Source organism: Nematolebias whitei, chromosome 21 (genome assembly GCF_014905685.2).
Source record: "Nematolebias whitei isolate Nwh7 chromosome 21, NemWhi1, whole genome shotgun sequence".
Classification (NCBI taxonomy): domain Eukaryota; kingdom Metazoa; phylum Chordata; class Actinopteri; order Cyprinodontiformes; family Rivulidae; genus Nematolebias; species Nematolebias whitei.
Genome location: NC_056518.1, coordinates 18,671,120 through 18,686,631, shown reverse-complemented (window position 1 = coordinate 18,686,631; position 15,512 = coordinate 18,671,120). Strand labels below are relative to the sequence as shown.

General features: G+C 39.4%; 2 protein-coding genes across 2 annotated transcripts in view; both read right to left on the bottom strand.

Moving 5' to 3' along the window:
- The window catches only part of LOC119426945 (zinc finger protein DPF3), an 18,389-nt gene extending 15,175 nt beyond the window's left edge, over window positions 1-3,214 (bottom strand). Inside the window, exon 1 of the mRNA XM_037694519.1 lies at window positions 3,165-3,214. Within this exon, the coding sequence (XP_037550447.1) occupies window positions 3,165-3,196 (32 nt within the window). The 5' untranslated portion in view covers window positions 3,197-3,214. The remainder of the gene's footprint in view (window positions 1-3,164) is intronic.
- Window positions 3,215-5,213: 1,999 nt separating this feature from the next.
- On the bottom strand, window positions 5,214-10,997 carry LOC119427755 (zinc finger FYVE domain-containing protein 1). The gene is made up of 11 exons (XM_037695393.1): window positions 10,487-10,997; window positions 9,849-10,353; window positions 9,168-9,382; window positions 8,899-9,005; window positions 8,695-8,803; window positions 8,494-8,591; window positions 8,257-8,374; window positions 7,974-8,144; window positions 7,561-7,741; window positions 7,354-7,467; window positions 5,214-5,728 (listed from the first exon to the last, which is right to left on the bottom strand). The coding sequence occupies exons 1-11, from the start codon at window positions 10,994-10,996 to the stop codon at window positions 5,496-5,498; spliced, it is 2,361 nt and encodes a 786-aa protein (XP_037551321.1). The 5' UTR covers window position 10,997; the 3' UTR covers window positions 5,214-5,495.
- Between the last annotated feature and the right edge of the window lie 4,515 nt (window positions 10,998-15,512).

Here is a 15,512-nt window from a genome sequence, read left to right as displayed (position 1 = left end):
CAGTGGCTTTTAAACCCCAAAATACATTACGGCAAAGACTGGTTCATCCCAAAGATCCAGTCCCCCGGCACAAACAGAGTAATGTTGTGTATGCTGTTCAGTGTCAGGAGGGCTGTGATCAGTCTTACATCGGGGAAACTAAACAGCCACTGGCCAAAAGGATGGCCCAGCACAGAAGATCAACATCATCAGGCCAGGACTCTGCGGTCTACACTCATCTCCAGGCCAGCGGTCACTCTTTCAGGGATGAAGATGTGCACATCCTGGACAGAGAGGAACGATGGTTTGAGAGAGGAGTAAAGGAGGCCATCTTTGTGAAAAGAAACCGTCCATCATTAAACAGGGGTGGAGGCCTACGTGTTCAACTGTCCCCCTCTTACAATGCTGTGATTGCTAGTATCACTCAGCCCTCTGTGAACAGTAAACAGCCATCAGTGTGCTAATGATCCATTGTTAGGCTGATGGTCCTTCTTGAGCATGTGATCAGCTGGTTTTTGTTGTCAGCAGCAAAACTGGTTGATCCACTCTGAGAAGGTGCTATTTAAGAGACTGAGCTGAAAACAGCACCTCAGACTGAAGAAGTCTCTCGGACGAGAGACGAAACGTTTCTACATTTTTTGTTGTTTTGCTTTGTTTTGTTTTTTTTTGAATGTCCAGAGGACCAGATTTAACTTTTTTAGATTTTAATGGCTAGGTTTTAAAAACAAATCTCACAGTCAGTTCGTGCTCAGCGCATGTGTTGAGGATCAGTCTCTAAACTTGAGCTAAAGTTGGCTCAGTTATAGACATGTTTGGGTTGATAAAGGTCATTTAGCTGTGGCAACCATCTTGAAATGGAATGGTTCCAAAAGTTAAGCAGTTGTATATGCACGACCAATGATTACTGAGCTTTTCATTAGTCATCATTGGCTCAAAGCATGTTTTACTAAAGCTGTGGACAAATGACTACACGCACACAAAACATGATTGCTGCTTCACTTTAGGCAAGAGGTAATAATAAATATACAGTAAAAACTAAATGTTTTACCATCTTTCAGGGCCCTAAAAAAGGGATGCAAAACAATCAAAACTTTAAAATGGCTGCAAATTAGCGATGTACGATATTGGATTTTTGGTCGATATCAGATATGCCAATATGTTAAAATTTAATTGGACGATAACAGACACAAATACCAATATTTTCCCCCCTAGAGCTACTTACAGAGACTACATAGCTTTCGCTGCTGTAGAATTAAAACACTACATTATTCTGCATGGTCTTTGTCAATTTGGTCTGCTACCAAATGCAGATGTTAAAAAGAGGTCTGAAAATTACGTAAAACTTTAACTTGGATTATGTTTAATGTCAAATTTATTCATGACATTTACTCTCACACAATTTATTTTATTTATTTTTACTTACCCTTTATTTATACAGGCAAGTCTCATTGAGTCACGAGAACTCATTTTCAAGAGAGAACCATTTTGAAGCAGATGGTGGGGGTTAAGGGCCTTGCTCAAGGGCCCAGGGTGGGGGGCAAATAAGAGTGGGGGCAGGTGTGGGCGTTTCATCTTTTCCACCCACATTTTGACGTTGTCAATCCGGGGAGTTGAACCTGCGACTTTCCAATCACAGGCCCACCTTCTCTAACCTCTGCGCCACCACTCTCCAATGACAACAATGACTCAAACAGTGCACATTTTCACAAATCTTAAACTCAACCTGTTCACAAGCGACAAGTGAAAAGCGCATAAGTAGTAGTGCATTCATAGACCTACTTGACCATTTCTTAAATTAAAAATCAACTTAAAACAGAAACCTTTTATATCGGCGAGTTATTTTGATGGAATGGCCGATGTCCGTTATTTAACTTTATCGCTAATATCGTCCGATACCGTGCCGATAATATCGTGCATCCCTACCGCAAATATTAGCATAAGAACTAGATTTAAAGGTGAACTGAAAGAATGAGCAATCATGAAGAAAACGAGTCAAACGGCGAGGGAAAAACAAGCAAAAAAACGACAGAAAGGGATAGAAAAATGGTGAAAGCAGATCAATTAGGCACATGCACAGCTACAGATTGTGTATTTTGGAGTTTTGGTCCACGGTTGGATGAAAACACATCTGTGCCCAGTTGACTGCTGATTCAGAACAAGCCCATGGGTCCACACCTTGGGCTACAGTTCACTGAGGTGGCAGGGCACCTCTGTGCAGGAGCAGATGGTTCTTCTTCTTGAGCCCAACACTTCCTCCCTGTCAGAGCATCTCTGACAGATGGGCCCAGGATCCTGGACCAAGCTAATCTCCAGCACTCCTCCACTTAAAGGCACAGTGGAGCTCCAGCTCTACCTCCACAGATCCATGAGCAGTCAATAGTGACTGCTGCTGCTGTCACGTACAGCTGAACTCCATGTACGTTTAGAAAAATACTGAACTGTTGGATGTTTTATTGTGAAGAGGTAAAGTGTGCCTAACCAAACACATGGAATAGAACAAAGAAGAAATAGGTGAAGCATTTGCATTTATTTGAGGGTTAAAAATATATGTTGCACATGCCATTTGACCACAAAGTGACAGCCAGTTTTCAGCAGCAGATTCAAATTGCTGTCACTTTTGCTGAATTCGCCAACAGGCTTGCAAACACAAAATACCTCCTCCCTTTCTTTCCTTTTTGCTCGCTTTACCAGGTCCTGAGCACGTCTGCGCTCCGACGAGCCAAAGTTGACCATGTCGGCAATTCACAGCAACTGTAAACGACTTTCGGAATGTCCGACGGTTATTCCGCTGCCGCTGTGCGCGAGCCGAGCTCGAAGGAAATCGGCTTTTTATTCGTTCGTTCGCGGCGGATACACGTTGTCGGCAGTTTTCAAATAAATGTAGAGCCCAGGAGAGACGACATTCTGCTGGGTTAACCGAACCGTGTGGAGGAGAAGCCCCTTTAGCTCGGCGAAAATGTCAAGCAGCTTTTCGCTCGTGTTTAACACTAAACGTTGAAATGTAGCGCGATAAAAGAACAGTGCAGGGCTACTTTTGCCGTGAAAGAAGTACACAAAATGAATTTGGACAGCTTCGCCTGCCATATGCACACGGCTGGGAATGGCACGCGCGAACAACCGGCTCCGACGGTCGAGTTGGCACCAAAGTAATTATTCACAGTTTAATAAATGTCTAAATTACTTACGCTTTTAGTGGATTCTGAATGACAGCCGCCATTTTGCTACAATGTAACGCAATATCGGCGTCTTGCAGTTCTGAGGGAAACCTTCGGTAATTGACCAATCAGAGCCCGAGGCGAATCCGTGGACCAATAGATGTTGAGAATGAGCGAACGGGGCGTGGCCTAATGAGGTAAACTGTCAAAATTATTTTAAAGGGTTTTCCCTTGTTTTCATATTGTACACAAGTGAATTACAGCACTTTTTCTTAAAGAGACCTTCACTGAATGCTGGACAGCTGGCTGAGATTTTGGTATGTAGTAAGCTCACATTGTGGCATATAACTTGAAACCGAAAGTTTTTATTTATTAACTAAAATAATTAATAATTCAGTATCATCAATAGGAACATTTTCCCCATCGCATTATCTGAAGCTGCAGTGTTTGACATGAATGCAAGCAAGACTCATAACACACAGACGTGCCCACGATCAATTCCTCCCACATGCCGTCCTGTACTTTGTAACATTTGACAGCCATTTAAAACACAATTTCTATCTCTCACACGCACACAAACAATGAAAGCAGTACACGATTATGTTTTGACGTGAAGATGTTGACACAGCTTTATTCTTATGCAAGTTTTCCCACAATTGCTTTTAATTCAAGTTGAATTTCAGCGGTTTAAAGAACACATCAGTCATTCCTGTTGGAGCTGAAGATGGGTATTATGAATGACACCCAGATAATTGAAACAAGCTGCATGAAATATACTGTATCTCTCAAACACTATTGGAGACATTTAAACGAAATAGACAGAACTAATGTGCATATGAATAAACTCCAGTGCAAGTAATCTAACACATTTCCTATTCTTTGTGTGTGTGCAATATTAGCATATCAGAGGGGGGCATGTTTGATGGAACACTCAAGACAAATAAATCTATTTTAAGACCAGCCAGACAATGTTTTCTCATCAAAGATCAGAATCGAAATAAGAAATAAAATTACCTACAAAATCTACTTGGTAAATGCCTATTTTTGTGTGTTTTCAACCATAAAGTACAAACTGTAGTTCAAAAGGCGTCATCTTGTGCTTTGTCTTGCTAATAAATAAACTAATAATGATGCAAGTTTAGGTAAAGCTCTGTCACTTAATGCAGGATAAACAGTTTGACAAGCATTAACAACAACAAAAGAATGTGCAGTTCACATACTTTCATTACAAATAATATATTAGCAAGTGCCAAACATCAAACAAACAAAAAAAACAATGATAACAGTCTCTAATAACGGATGTAGCATAAAACAAAGCGCTAGCAAAGAACTTGTGACTGAATGATGGAAACATTTCAAAGAGAAATTTGATAATTCTTCACTCCTGGAAGACTACATCCAGACACCACAACAGGTAGTAAATACTAATAACAATTGAAACAAACACGTGAAAGACAAATGTAAACATAAAATAAAATTTTTTGTTACATGTATAAACTAAAATGTCACCTGTCAGGTGTCAAAACAAATAAAAAGGCAATGATATCTGAAACTGCCATGCAAGTCGGACTGTTTTTTTTTTTAAATTTATTTATAATAATGATATTTAAATAGTTGTTAACGTTGAAAATTTACACTCTTCTACGAATCATTCAACCACAAGTTATATGATAGAATATTAACATTACAACAGCACAGACATTGACCTGAATGATTTTTGGCACACCAGATATCCCAAATTTGAACCTACTTTTGTAGAATTTAAATCGGGTTGGAAGTAACTTCATCCCCTGGATATCTGGCTTTTGGCCATGTTAAGCAACAGCCTACAACAGCTGAAAAAGTCTTAGTGCAAAAACTAAAACGCAGCGATGCATGCATGCAACGGAGCCTGCAGGTATGCCTGCACAAATGCAAAATATCTTTCCGTCATTACACACCAGAGAAAAAACACTAAACAGTTTAAGGTGCTGTGAACTAATAACAACAAACCATGACATTCTCAGTTAGCAGTCATTTTTAAATATCTCTTAATGATAGAAAAATAGCTCAACTGCTTTGTTTATTGGAAAATTAAGAATTTGTGTCCATAATAACCAAAATGCTGAGTCCATGAATAATTTGAGTGAAACTGGTGGGGGTTAGGATTCAGTCAAGAAACCCAATCTTCTGGCTGTTCTACAAAGGCCACGCAAACTCGGAACCCCTAATCAACTAAATATTTTAAGTATCCCCTAAGATTTCCTTTCCACAGACGCGAGACAGAACCATTAGAGTACAAGAGGTATACTTCAGCAGCGACAGACTGCTTGCTGAGTGCACTATCATCTCTGGTGCTCTGAGGAAGGAAAGCCCCCTAAATTAAAGTTCTCCGGGTTTCTGGTTGCAGCCGGCGCACACACGCACAGGGTGGTCCCAGCCACGCGAAGGGACTGGTCGGCGCTCGGGGGAGCATTCGTCACACACTCCTTGGCCACAGGCACGGCAGTGGTGCTTGGACAGCTTGGCAGTGAACTCACGCTGGCAGTTGTGGCATGATAGGATGTCCTGGTCAGGGACCCAATAGGCAGGACGGGCTGCGTCTTTCACTAAGCCTGAAGGAACGATGCAACATAAATGCACTCAGTGACATGACATTCACATGCCTGTAAAGTTAATATCACTGCACTCACTGGAGCATACTTATGCCACCTCAACTTTTAAGTGTACAATACTAAAAATAAAAATGTATTTAGGTGCTGTAGTGTTGGTTACTATCAGAATGTGGAACATGGAAGTTAATGGGGTAATGTTGTGATTGGAGCAGACTTTGTGGGCTGTTATTGTCAGCGGCATATCAGGTGATCAAAATCTTAATCATCTAAGCTATTCAGTGGTTAACATAGGCTGACAACATGATTAAGTAACAAAATATACACAAAATAAATATTAAATTCATGCTATTAACAAGCATCCTCGTGAATTTGGTGTATTCAAGGGCTGCACAGTCGTATTCCACAGAGCAGAGCTAGTTTACTCCATCTACAGAACATTTCAGGTTGATTTTCACAAACAAGTGTCCTGCTGTTATAAAACTACAGCTCTGAACATTTCATGTTTAAATATCCCCCGTTTGATTCCTGTCACAGCCATTTCAAGTTTAATATCCTCAGTTAACTCATAAAATCTGCTATCTTTAAGGTGTATCGCAGGATCTGTAGTTGAATGCAACTCTAATCAGTCGAAAAAATACCTCTAACAGTGGAAAAACTCAAGTTATTCAAAGTAAAAAAAAAAAAGATTATAATCTCTCATTGCTTCACAACCATTATTTTTTAAGCTATAGATAAAAAAAAATTCAGTGTGATAAGGAATGAGCTAAATTATGAACAAGAGAGGATTTAAACTGAGTAATAAAATATAAATCAATGATTGGTTCACAGCAGTTTAAACAAAACAAAATATATACCCACAACCCTTGAGAAATGTGAATATCACTCTAATTTCGCACTGATAAAGATGAAGCCATTTTCTGGATCAGATGCCGTTTAAACTGGTGTCGAAACAGCAGCTATATATCAGAGCATTGGCGAGGATGGTCACCACTGCAATATAGTTTGGCTAATTGTACGTTTGAAGCCAGTGAAAATAAAATGCATCTTTTGACGATTCACACTTGTAAAACAAGTTTGCTGGCGAGTTTAAAAAATATGGAAAGCATTATGAAATTTTAGGCTGCTCTTGACTGTTTATGCTATTTTTGGTATTTTAGTTTCACCCTACTGTGAGCAAATAAGTATAATAAAGATTATTATGTGTTATTTTTCTTAATTAAGGTTGAGATGAAGAAACAAAGGTTAAGAAAATTCTGCAATATTCTTAATATTGTTTTTTGTAATAACATTATTACAATTTTGGAGTTGATAATTGTAAAGAGGATACATGTTTAAGAGAACAGTCCACACCTAACAATGTTTGTAGACATTTCTTTGCTTTTGTTTTTCTGTGGCACTTGAATTTTTTTTACAGATAGTTTGAGATTTATGTAACATAATGAGCTCTGTCACAGTAAATATATACTGTAGATTCCTTATTTGGTCAACTTTATTATCTAGACTCCTGTCTTTGTCTTTTTACTGTAAATAATTTTGAAGAGCCCATGCCACCAGAGGGCGCTGCAGAAATGTATATTAACATTACCTTTAACATTTACACCCATTAGGTTTGGGGCAAAACTTACCAAGAGGGATATCTATAGCAGTGACCACAACTCCTAAGGTGTTGGTAACCGCTTCACCAACTTTCCTAGCAAGATTACTACCTTCCTCCTCCTCGAGCTCTGATGCAAGTATTTCTGCACGAAGAAGAAAAAACATTACTTACATAAATATTAAGTGCCAGCATAAAACAGGGAAAGAAATAGCATGAGCAACCACAGAATGTGTACCTGCGTATGAGGCTCTCTGCTCGAAGCAGATATCACAGACTCTGACAGGGGCAGGACCCCAGCCTCTCTCAGGGACGGGCGCAGCTTTGGAAGAACAGCCATCACAGAAACCCTCCCCGCAGGCACGGCAGTGATGCTTGGTGTCATTATCCTGGAAGACTGCACGACACTTGCGGCACATCTTGTACAAAAACCAAAACAAAACCAAAAAAAAAAAAATCAGTAAAATCAAATGCTGTTATTGATTAGGAGCTAAAGTGAGCAGCAGTCATTCTAAATTTGATCTTGTGACATGCACAACATGAGTTGTGTAATAGCAGCACAGCTCTACAGAAAGTAAACATGCTGGACAAGAAAGTGTTGACTTGGCTGCTGGGGGCGGGTGGCAGAGGGTGGGTCTGAGCGTCACTCACCAAGATGAGGGAGTTGGGTTTCCAGTAGGCTGGGGCGATCTGATCTGTCAGCCAAGAGGTGACAGTCTTGGCAGGTTTGACACTGAGCTCTGACATGGACTGGGCCACTAGGTTGACTCCATCCAGAAGCCGCTGTGCAGCATTGCTGTTGTCTTTTAAAAAGCCATCAGCCTGCAAAACCACACACACAACTATTGAACTGTAGCTACAGTTCAAACTCTGTAAAATAATCTATATACGCAAAAATAATATTTAAAAGAGACAAACTGTAAGGGTTTCTTACCCCTGGCCAAATGTGGTGGATCTCAGTGCGGACAACTGTGTCCACGGGGTCCTGATTTCCATACCAGTACTGACGGCTCCGATAGATCACTCCGCAGTTAGGGCACTCAATAACATACCTAATCATACATTTAACAACAAAAATAAAACATTTAACAAAAGAGAACTTTATATTTACTGCATTTTTTCCCCAATTTTGTATATATTTACTGGAAAATTATCTGTCTAATCTACTCACCCAGACCAGGCAAATCTGGCAAGACCCATCCAGGGTGAGTCTGATGATGCAGAGGTCTTTGGGACAACTATTACTTCCTTTCCTCCTTCATAACAAGCCTGATACGATGCATAACATATTGATTTCAACTTAACAGCAAAGTAATACAGGAAGTGTTTGTTAAAAATGGGAACCTTAAGTTGTTTGAACCATTCTGCTTACCTTACAGGTGTAAATGCGATTGTCATACAGAGATGAGTAACAGCACCGCTGCTTCGGATCATGGCGGCCTCCTTCTCCTAGGTGGTTCATACTATTCTTGCATTTAGACCTGTGATAAACGAAGCAAATCATATTGTTCATCAATAAAAAAATGAAGGAGATATAATAATTTTGTTGTTCAAACAAAAGGCAGGAAGAACTGACCTGCAGCTGAGGCAGTGGCTGGAGCAGGTGAAGTACTCGTCAGGGAAGAAGCAGCTGTGTGCTGCTGGCTCGCCTGAGATTTCCCCATTGAAGCGCTCACTCAGTGCCTGCAAAAACAATAATCAGAAGCAGACATTAACACAAAACTTTTTGTTATAAAGTGCAATTTCACAAACGGAGTTACAGAATATGTGAGGGTAAACCAGCAGGAACTATGTTAAGTGTGATCGTTACTTAAAGACTGACATGACTTCTGTATGCAGCCTTACCTGAAGCGCTTTGAAGATGACCAAGGGAGTGCGTGGGGAGCGGGTAGCGCTGTTGTTTAGGAGCTGCTCCATTTTATTCTGCAAGCCACGGAAGTCTGTAGGGGGACTGAGAGTTTGCGTGCCCCAATACTGAACAGAGCTGAAGGCTTCTGGATAACGGGAAAGCTTCCTAAAGCGCTCCAAGAGCAACCGATCTACTGACTCTGATGATTTTTCTACAAAAGGACAAACATAAAATGGCTTCCATTGCAGATGAATCATTTAACACTTTTTTTAAATTTACTGCATTTGCATTAGGACGTGAAAGGAATACTCTTTTCAAAATTTAAAATAATGTTATTTTGCTTTTTTCCGCTTTCCTCTCAGTAAGTCTCATGTTTTAAAACATTTGAGAAAATTGGACAAAGTCAGAGTACCAAAGTTTGTATGCAAAAGTTCACACATATTTTGAAAATAGAACTGGGATAGCTTCTGCATCTTTACTGCAGCTCTATCGTTTGTTAAACTTGTAACCATGTGCAATGATGAATTCTTAAAATACTTTAAAGGGGGTGTGTGTGTGACATATTTAACATCGTCACAGAACTACATTTTAACACAATAACAAAGTACAATCTAAAAATACTTATGCCTATTATAAGTATGACACTACTATGATAAATAAATGAATGGATGTTTTACCTGAACCCAGCAGCTTAGTGTGGACAGTCTCATGGAAGATGACTACTGCAGGACCCAAGGTAGACAGTGGGACGTCCAGGCCACAGCGGGCTGTGGTGGCTTTGAGCTCCTTGGTGAAATGCTTCAGATAAGCATCTGAAGCATCACCAAGAAACTTGAAAAGATCGTCATGGAGACGATCAGCGTGGGTGCGATAAATGATGAGGTCAGAGATGGCGAGCACCTTGAGTAAGAGACGGGTCCTCTGACCCTGTTTGGAGCTGTTCCCGAGAAGTCCCTCTGTGTCAATGACTAGAATTTTATGGATGGGGTCAAATGCTGCCCACACACCCACTGTGCACGACTCCTGTGTGGGAGAAGTCTTGAAGACTTCTCGACCCATGAAGAATGTGTGGTTCAAGGTGTGAGATTTGCCCTCTCCTGTGTTACCAAAGATGGATACCACCTTGAGCAGCTGGTCAGGGTCGCAGCAGAGACACTTCACAAATGAAGTTTCATCTTTAATCTTGGGAAGAATAACACAAAGTTTACAAGTTGCTTCAAATAATGTAAAAAAACCCCAACCCAACTAACAACTTAGAAGTGAATTAAAATAAACTGCATTTTATTCCAATTGAACGACAAGTGGCACAACTCACCTGCATTTCCTCATTCTCGTCAACAAGCAGAAAGCTGGCTACCCTCTCCAGAAGTTTGGTTCTGTGAAACTCTGTCTCGTCAATTATTTGAACAATGTGCTCGACAGATTTCTTGACAGAGTTGACTTCTGCAGGTTTGTGTGATGGAGGATATGGTATGAGCTGGTGTTTCTTCTTGCTGCTCCCACTGTGGGTGCGTTTCTGACAGTGTTGGCACAAATTGACTTTGCAATTCTGGCAGCGAACAACAGACCTGTAATGCTTGCCATTGTCTCCATTACCTCCTTTACAGTTATCACAGTAGGGAACATGCCCAGGACCTATTGGGACGCGCTCGTGGCTCATAAAATTCTCCTGACTGTGAAGCTCTAGCTCACATCGAACACACTGTAGGCTTTTGCAGTCATCACACTCAAAAGCAGCCTCTTCAGAACCACCACATGAGTAACTTTCTTGACATATTAAACTAGTATTAACTCCCTTTTCAGAGGATGAGCCATGGCCACTCATCGTTCCTTACAAGGGAAAAAAACTTATTGGAATAGCTATGACAATAGCACCAGCTATTTCCAATAAAATGCCCAATATCCACTAATGCTGAAGTGAAATGACAAAATACTACAAAATTAGCTTAAATGAAAGCTTATAAGTCTTAACAGTGATAAAAGCTGTCAATGTATATTTGCTGCTTCAATTCAAACACTTCCACACAAGTTGATTTACTGCACCTAATAAACAGCTCACTCCTTTATTTACGTTTAACCAGCAGGTAAACTTGTGCAGCAAGTTCAGTTGGCATTTATGTCCAGCACAAATAAAAATTAAACACTAAATTTTCCTTACTCAATACTTTCCCTACTTACACATGGTGAAGAAAATTAACACAGAATGAACAAGTAGTCCATTTCGATCCGGACAATGAGCCTTACCTGAAATAAACAAATGTGCAAATTATGCTAACAGGCTAACTAACAAGCTAACTCTCAACAGCTCGCCATTAAATTCGGTTTACAATTGAGCAAAAAAGAAGAAATACTTGGCTTACTGATATTTGAACTTTTCTACAAAGATAAGCAGCAATTAGCGAGCCAGCAGACAGCTTTCGTCCAAACAAATAGCTAGCCTAACAGTCTGCCAACAACTGAGCTGAAGTAGCTTAAATAAAAGCCGTTGCTGTATGTGAGAAACACTTGACTTTAAAACAAGAGGGAAATCCGCGCGATTCCGTTACAAAAGTCTTTAAAAGTGTTACTGTGTTTGTGTCCTGCCGAGCAGCGTCATTGTTTTGTTCTTCAGCCCCCTCCCTGGCAGACTTCTCTAGCTACGTTTTGTTGTTGCTAGGTCAGATCAGCTGATCGGATTATTTCGGTCACAGAGGTCAGGAGGGAGTGTAGCGTGCCGTTGCATGACGGGAAACGTAGTTTTATGCGACAAGACAGCCGACTTCCATCATTTTACCTCAGTATTTAAGCCTGTTGATATTGATTAAATATACATGATACTTGAAAAATGCTACATTATACAAATTTAAACGGTATTAACTATAAATTGTAAAAATTAAATAAATAAAAAATGAAGCAAAATAGAAGCCACATTTCCATTGAAGTTTAAGTAATAATTTGCTGCAATACCGCTACATTTCAACAGAGGGTGCAGTTGTATATTATATGACTTCTCTTTTTCTCTTTCCCCAAGTTACTGTTTAATAAGTGGGGGAAACAAATATTAATACATATTAATAGTATTTTCACTTGGTAACACACACACCAAAAACACACGTTTTTAGGATTAGTTTTTAAGGTTTTAGAATATTTAAAGGATTATTTTTAACATGAATTAATTCAAGGATTCAAGGATCCAACGTTCTTTATTTGTCATACACACTACATGTGGTACATGTGGTGGAACGAAATTGTGTACACAGGGTCCCAGTTACATCCAACAAAAGTATTAAAATGTAAAAGAAAAACAGTAATAAGATCTAAGATATGAACTAAGAAAAACGTTAACTAAAAACAAAAAAAAACACTAAAAATACTTCAGCTAAAACTAAAACTAACTAACTCAAACTAGCTTTCCTGATGATGGTATAACAAGTTTGATGTTTTGGGACATTCATTTTACGGTCAATTCACAGTAAACAAAGTACAAGAAAACTATCCAGTTAATTTTAACCTTTAAACTGCTCTTATTCACACAAAACTTATTAATTTCTTAGGTATTCTTAAACGCTAAGACATTCTAACACAAAATAAATAAATATCAATTCAAATGTTCAGTTTATGTTCCAACTAATTGTTTATTTATTTACTGTGGCTCATCAAAAATATACTCAACTGATGTTACACTTAAAGAATAAAATATCAACTCGGCACAATTTCATGCTGTTTATCAGCAACAGAAACTTTAGCTTCCATAAATAGATCACGGGCAAATGAAAGGGCAAAGGTCACAGCTGTATTGGCATTGTTAGACTGTCATCAGGTGTAGTTTATAGCATCAACATGGTGTGTGTTGGTTCATCCTGTCTCTTTTTTCTCCTCAGGGTGACTAAGTTCATGAATGCACCCAACACTATGATATGAATACAAACTGAAAGTACAGTTCCTCTGTTTCAAACAAATTTGACTTGATTTGAGGACGAATCAGACGAACATTAATAAACATATAGAGTTACCTAAACCCAGTCAAGTTGAACTTACAGCAGAAAAGTTCACAAAACCACTTCCTTTCACTAAAAGTTCATTAACATTCGACATGAAGGTTGGCAGGTAATAATCTCCCAGTCAATGTTTTGGTTAATTGTTTCAGATGTAATTGTACAAAAGAGCAGACCGAAGTGAAGTGCTTCGTATTCACAGTATATTGCAGCACTTGACCTCATTGTGTCTGAATGTTTATTTCTATGGTTTTTAGCTTTGATTGCATGGCAGCTGAGCAGAAAGTTCAACCTAACAGTGTCGAGTGGCTCCTTGAGCGCACAGTGGTTTGATTTATTTCGTGGTGAGAAATGTGGTGTTTTTGTGCAGATTAGAGGTGTGTGGATTATGAGGCAGCTGGGATAATAATTGTTTATGATTAAGCTCATCCTTTGAATTAAATGTACATAGCATTTACTGTTCCAAGCCTCTCTCCTAAATTAAGCCTTTTTAACATTAACATTAGTCTAATTGTTACAATCACAATTCATATAATTTTTTCAGTGTTTCTGCTTCTTTTGAGCTTAGTGTCTTGCAGAATAACGGTTGTAATTGTTCTTGCATTAAATGTTTTCCACGTTTTCTTCTGCACGATGTCCCAGCTGCTCAGCATAAACGTTTTACAAGCTCAGTAAGATGTGATTTCAGGAGCGGGGAACGTTTGGAGGTGAAAATGCCACTTTAACAAAGTGCTGCTCCTTATCTGCGAGAGCCTGCAGGAAACTCTGCGAGTATTGTGTTTTAAAGTCTCTGCTTCCTGTTTGCCATCCTTTCTCACTCACTCGTTCTCTTCTCCCTCGCACTCTTCCCCTTTTCCCACCACCTGTGGTGTGAGGGGTAGAAGGAGAGGAGGAGAACATCTGGTTCCTCCCACCCCCACACACATTACGCTGCTTGTGCTGCACCTCGGACAGCTGTGAGTCAACGCTGTTCGTTCGCCCAAGGTAAAAGTCGAACACAGGAAATGGTCTTTAAATAAAACATACTTTTCCTGTTTCATCTTATTTTATCACAGATCAACCACAGGGCAGCTCTCCCCAGTTCAAAGCAAATGTTTCTGAGGACAGACGGTTTAATTTGAGCAGCAGATGTCAGCATTGTACAGGCTCCACTGACACATCTTACTGTAAACATGTTTTGTGTCCACATTCTCACACTCTGTCTGGGCATAACTAGACATCCAGCTATGCATCCTGACATCCTGACATATTTATGGAGATAATCTGCTTAGTGAGAATCTCTGTGTAGATTAGGGAACCCCCCCCCCCCCCAAGAGCACACAGCAAACACCTAATTCTACATTTTCATAATGAAAAGAGCAATTTGATGATTACCGTCTGACTCCTGACTTATTTAAAGATGCCATAGACCATAATTCAAATACCTATGCGTCAAACTGAGCTGTTGATCCAGTGTTTATTCAGTGTAACGTCTGAAAGTTCATGTTGCAGACTCCAATCAGAAATCTGTCAGAAAGGTGTTAAAAGATTACGCCTCTCCCTAAGCCAGAGATCAACAGGGCCCACTGCAGACAGGTCAGGAGGCCGACACAATGACAATACAGTGACAAACAATCCATTTTCAAATCATTTCCTGTATAATATCAGTTTATTAGATGTTGTTTTTTTTTGCTTCTGGGTGATGAAGATTAAAACAGGAGGTGTGTTATTAATGTAAACAAAATGTAAACGCATGCCCTTCTCCAACAGAATCTAAACGGTGTTCAGAATGACAGTTTAGACCAGCTTGCTTTACTTTTTACATAAAACACAAACCACAATGGATCACCTGTCTTAATATTAATTGTCCACAAGATATGGGGTTTATCGGGCTTATCACTCAGACTGTAGGCATGCTCACATCACACCTTATCTCTTCATTATGTAAAATTATACAAATTATTTTTATTTAGTTTTTATATTTTCTACCCTCTAAGCAACTTTTGCTGTTTTTAAATGGGATTTGAATCTGTTTTAATGCAGTCTTTTGTATAGGATGATGACAGCACTGAACTACGTAACAAGCTCATAATTAAGATAATTCAGTCTTGAAAAATGCATAATGTGCGTTATTGTCCTAGAATATGCCAGTGTGAAAAACAAAAAATCTTCCATTTCTGGGGTCAAACTGGGTTTTTGCTTTAAAGTTTTGAGACAAAACACTTGACCAGGATGAGCTGTTTATTTTTTTTTTACGTGACATTTAACATGCAGACTATACATAACAAAGAGCTTCCAACTATAGAGGCAGCCTCTTTGCTTAAAAATGGATTTTTATGACAAGATCTTGAGACAACAAGTTGTATTTTATAGATGATTAGTCTATTT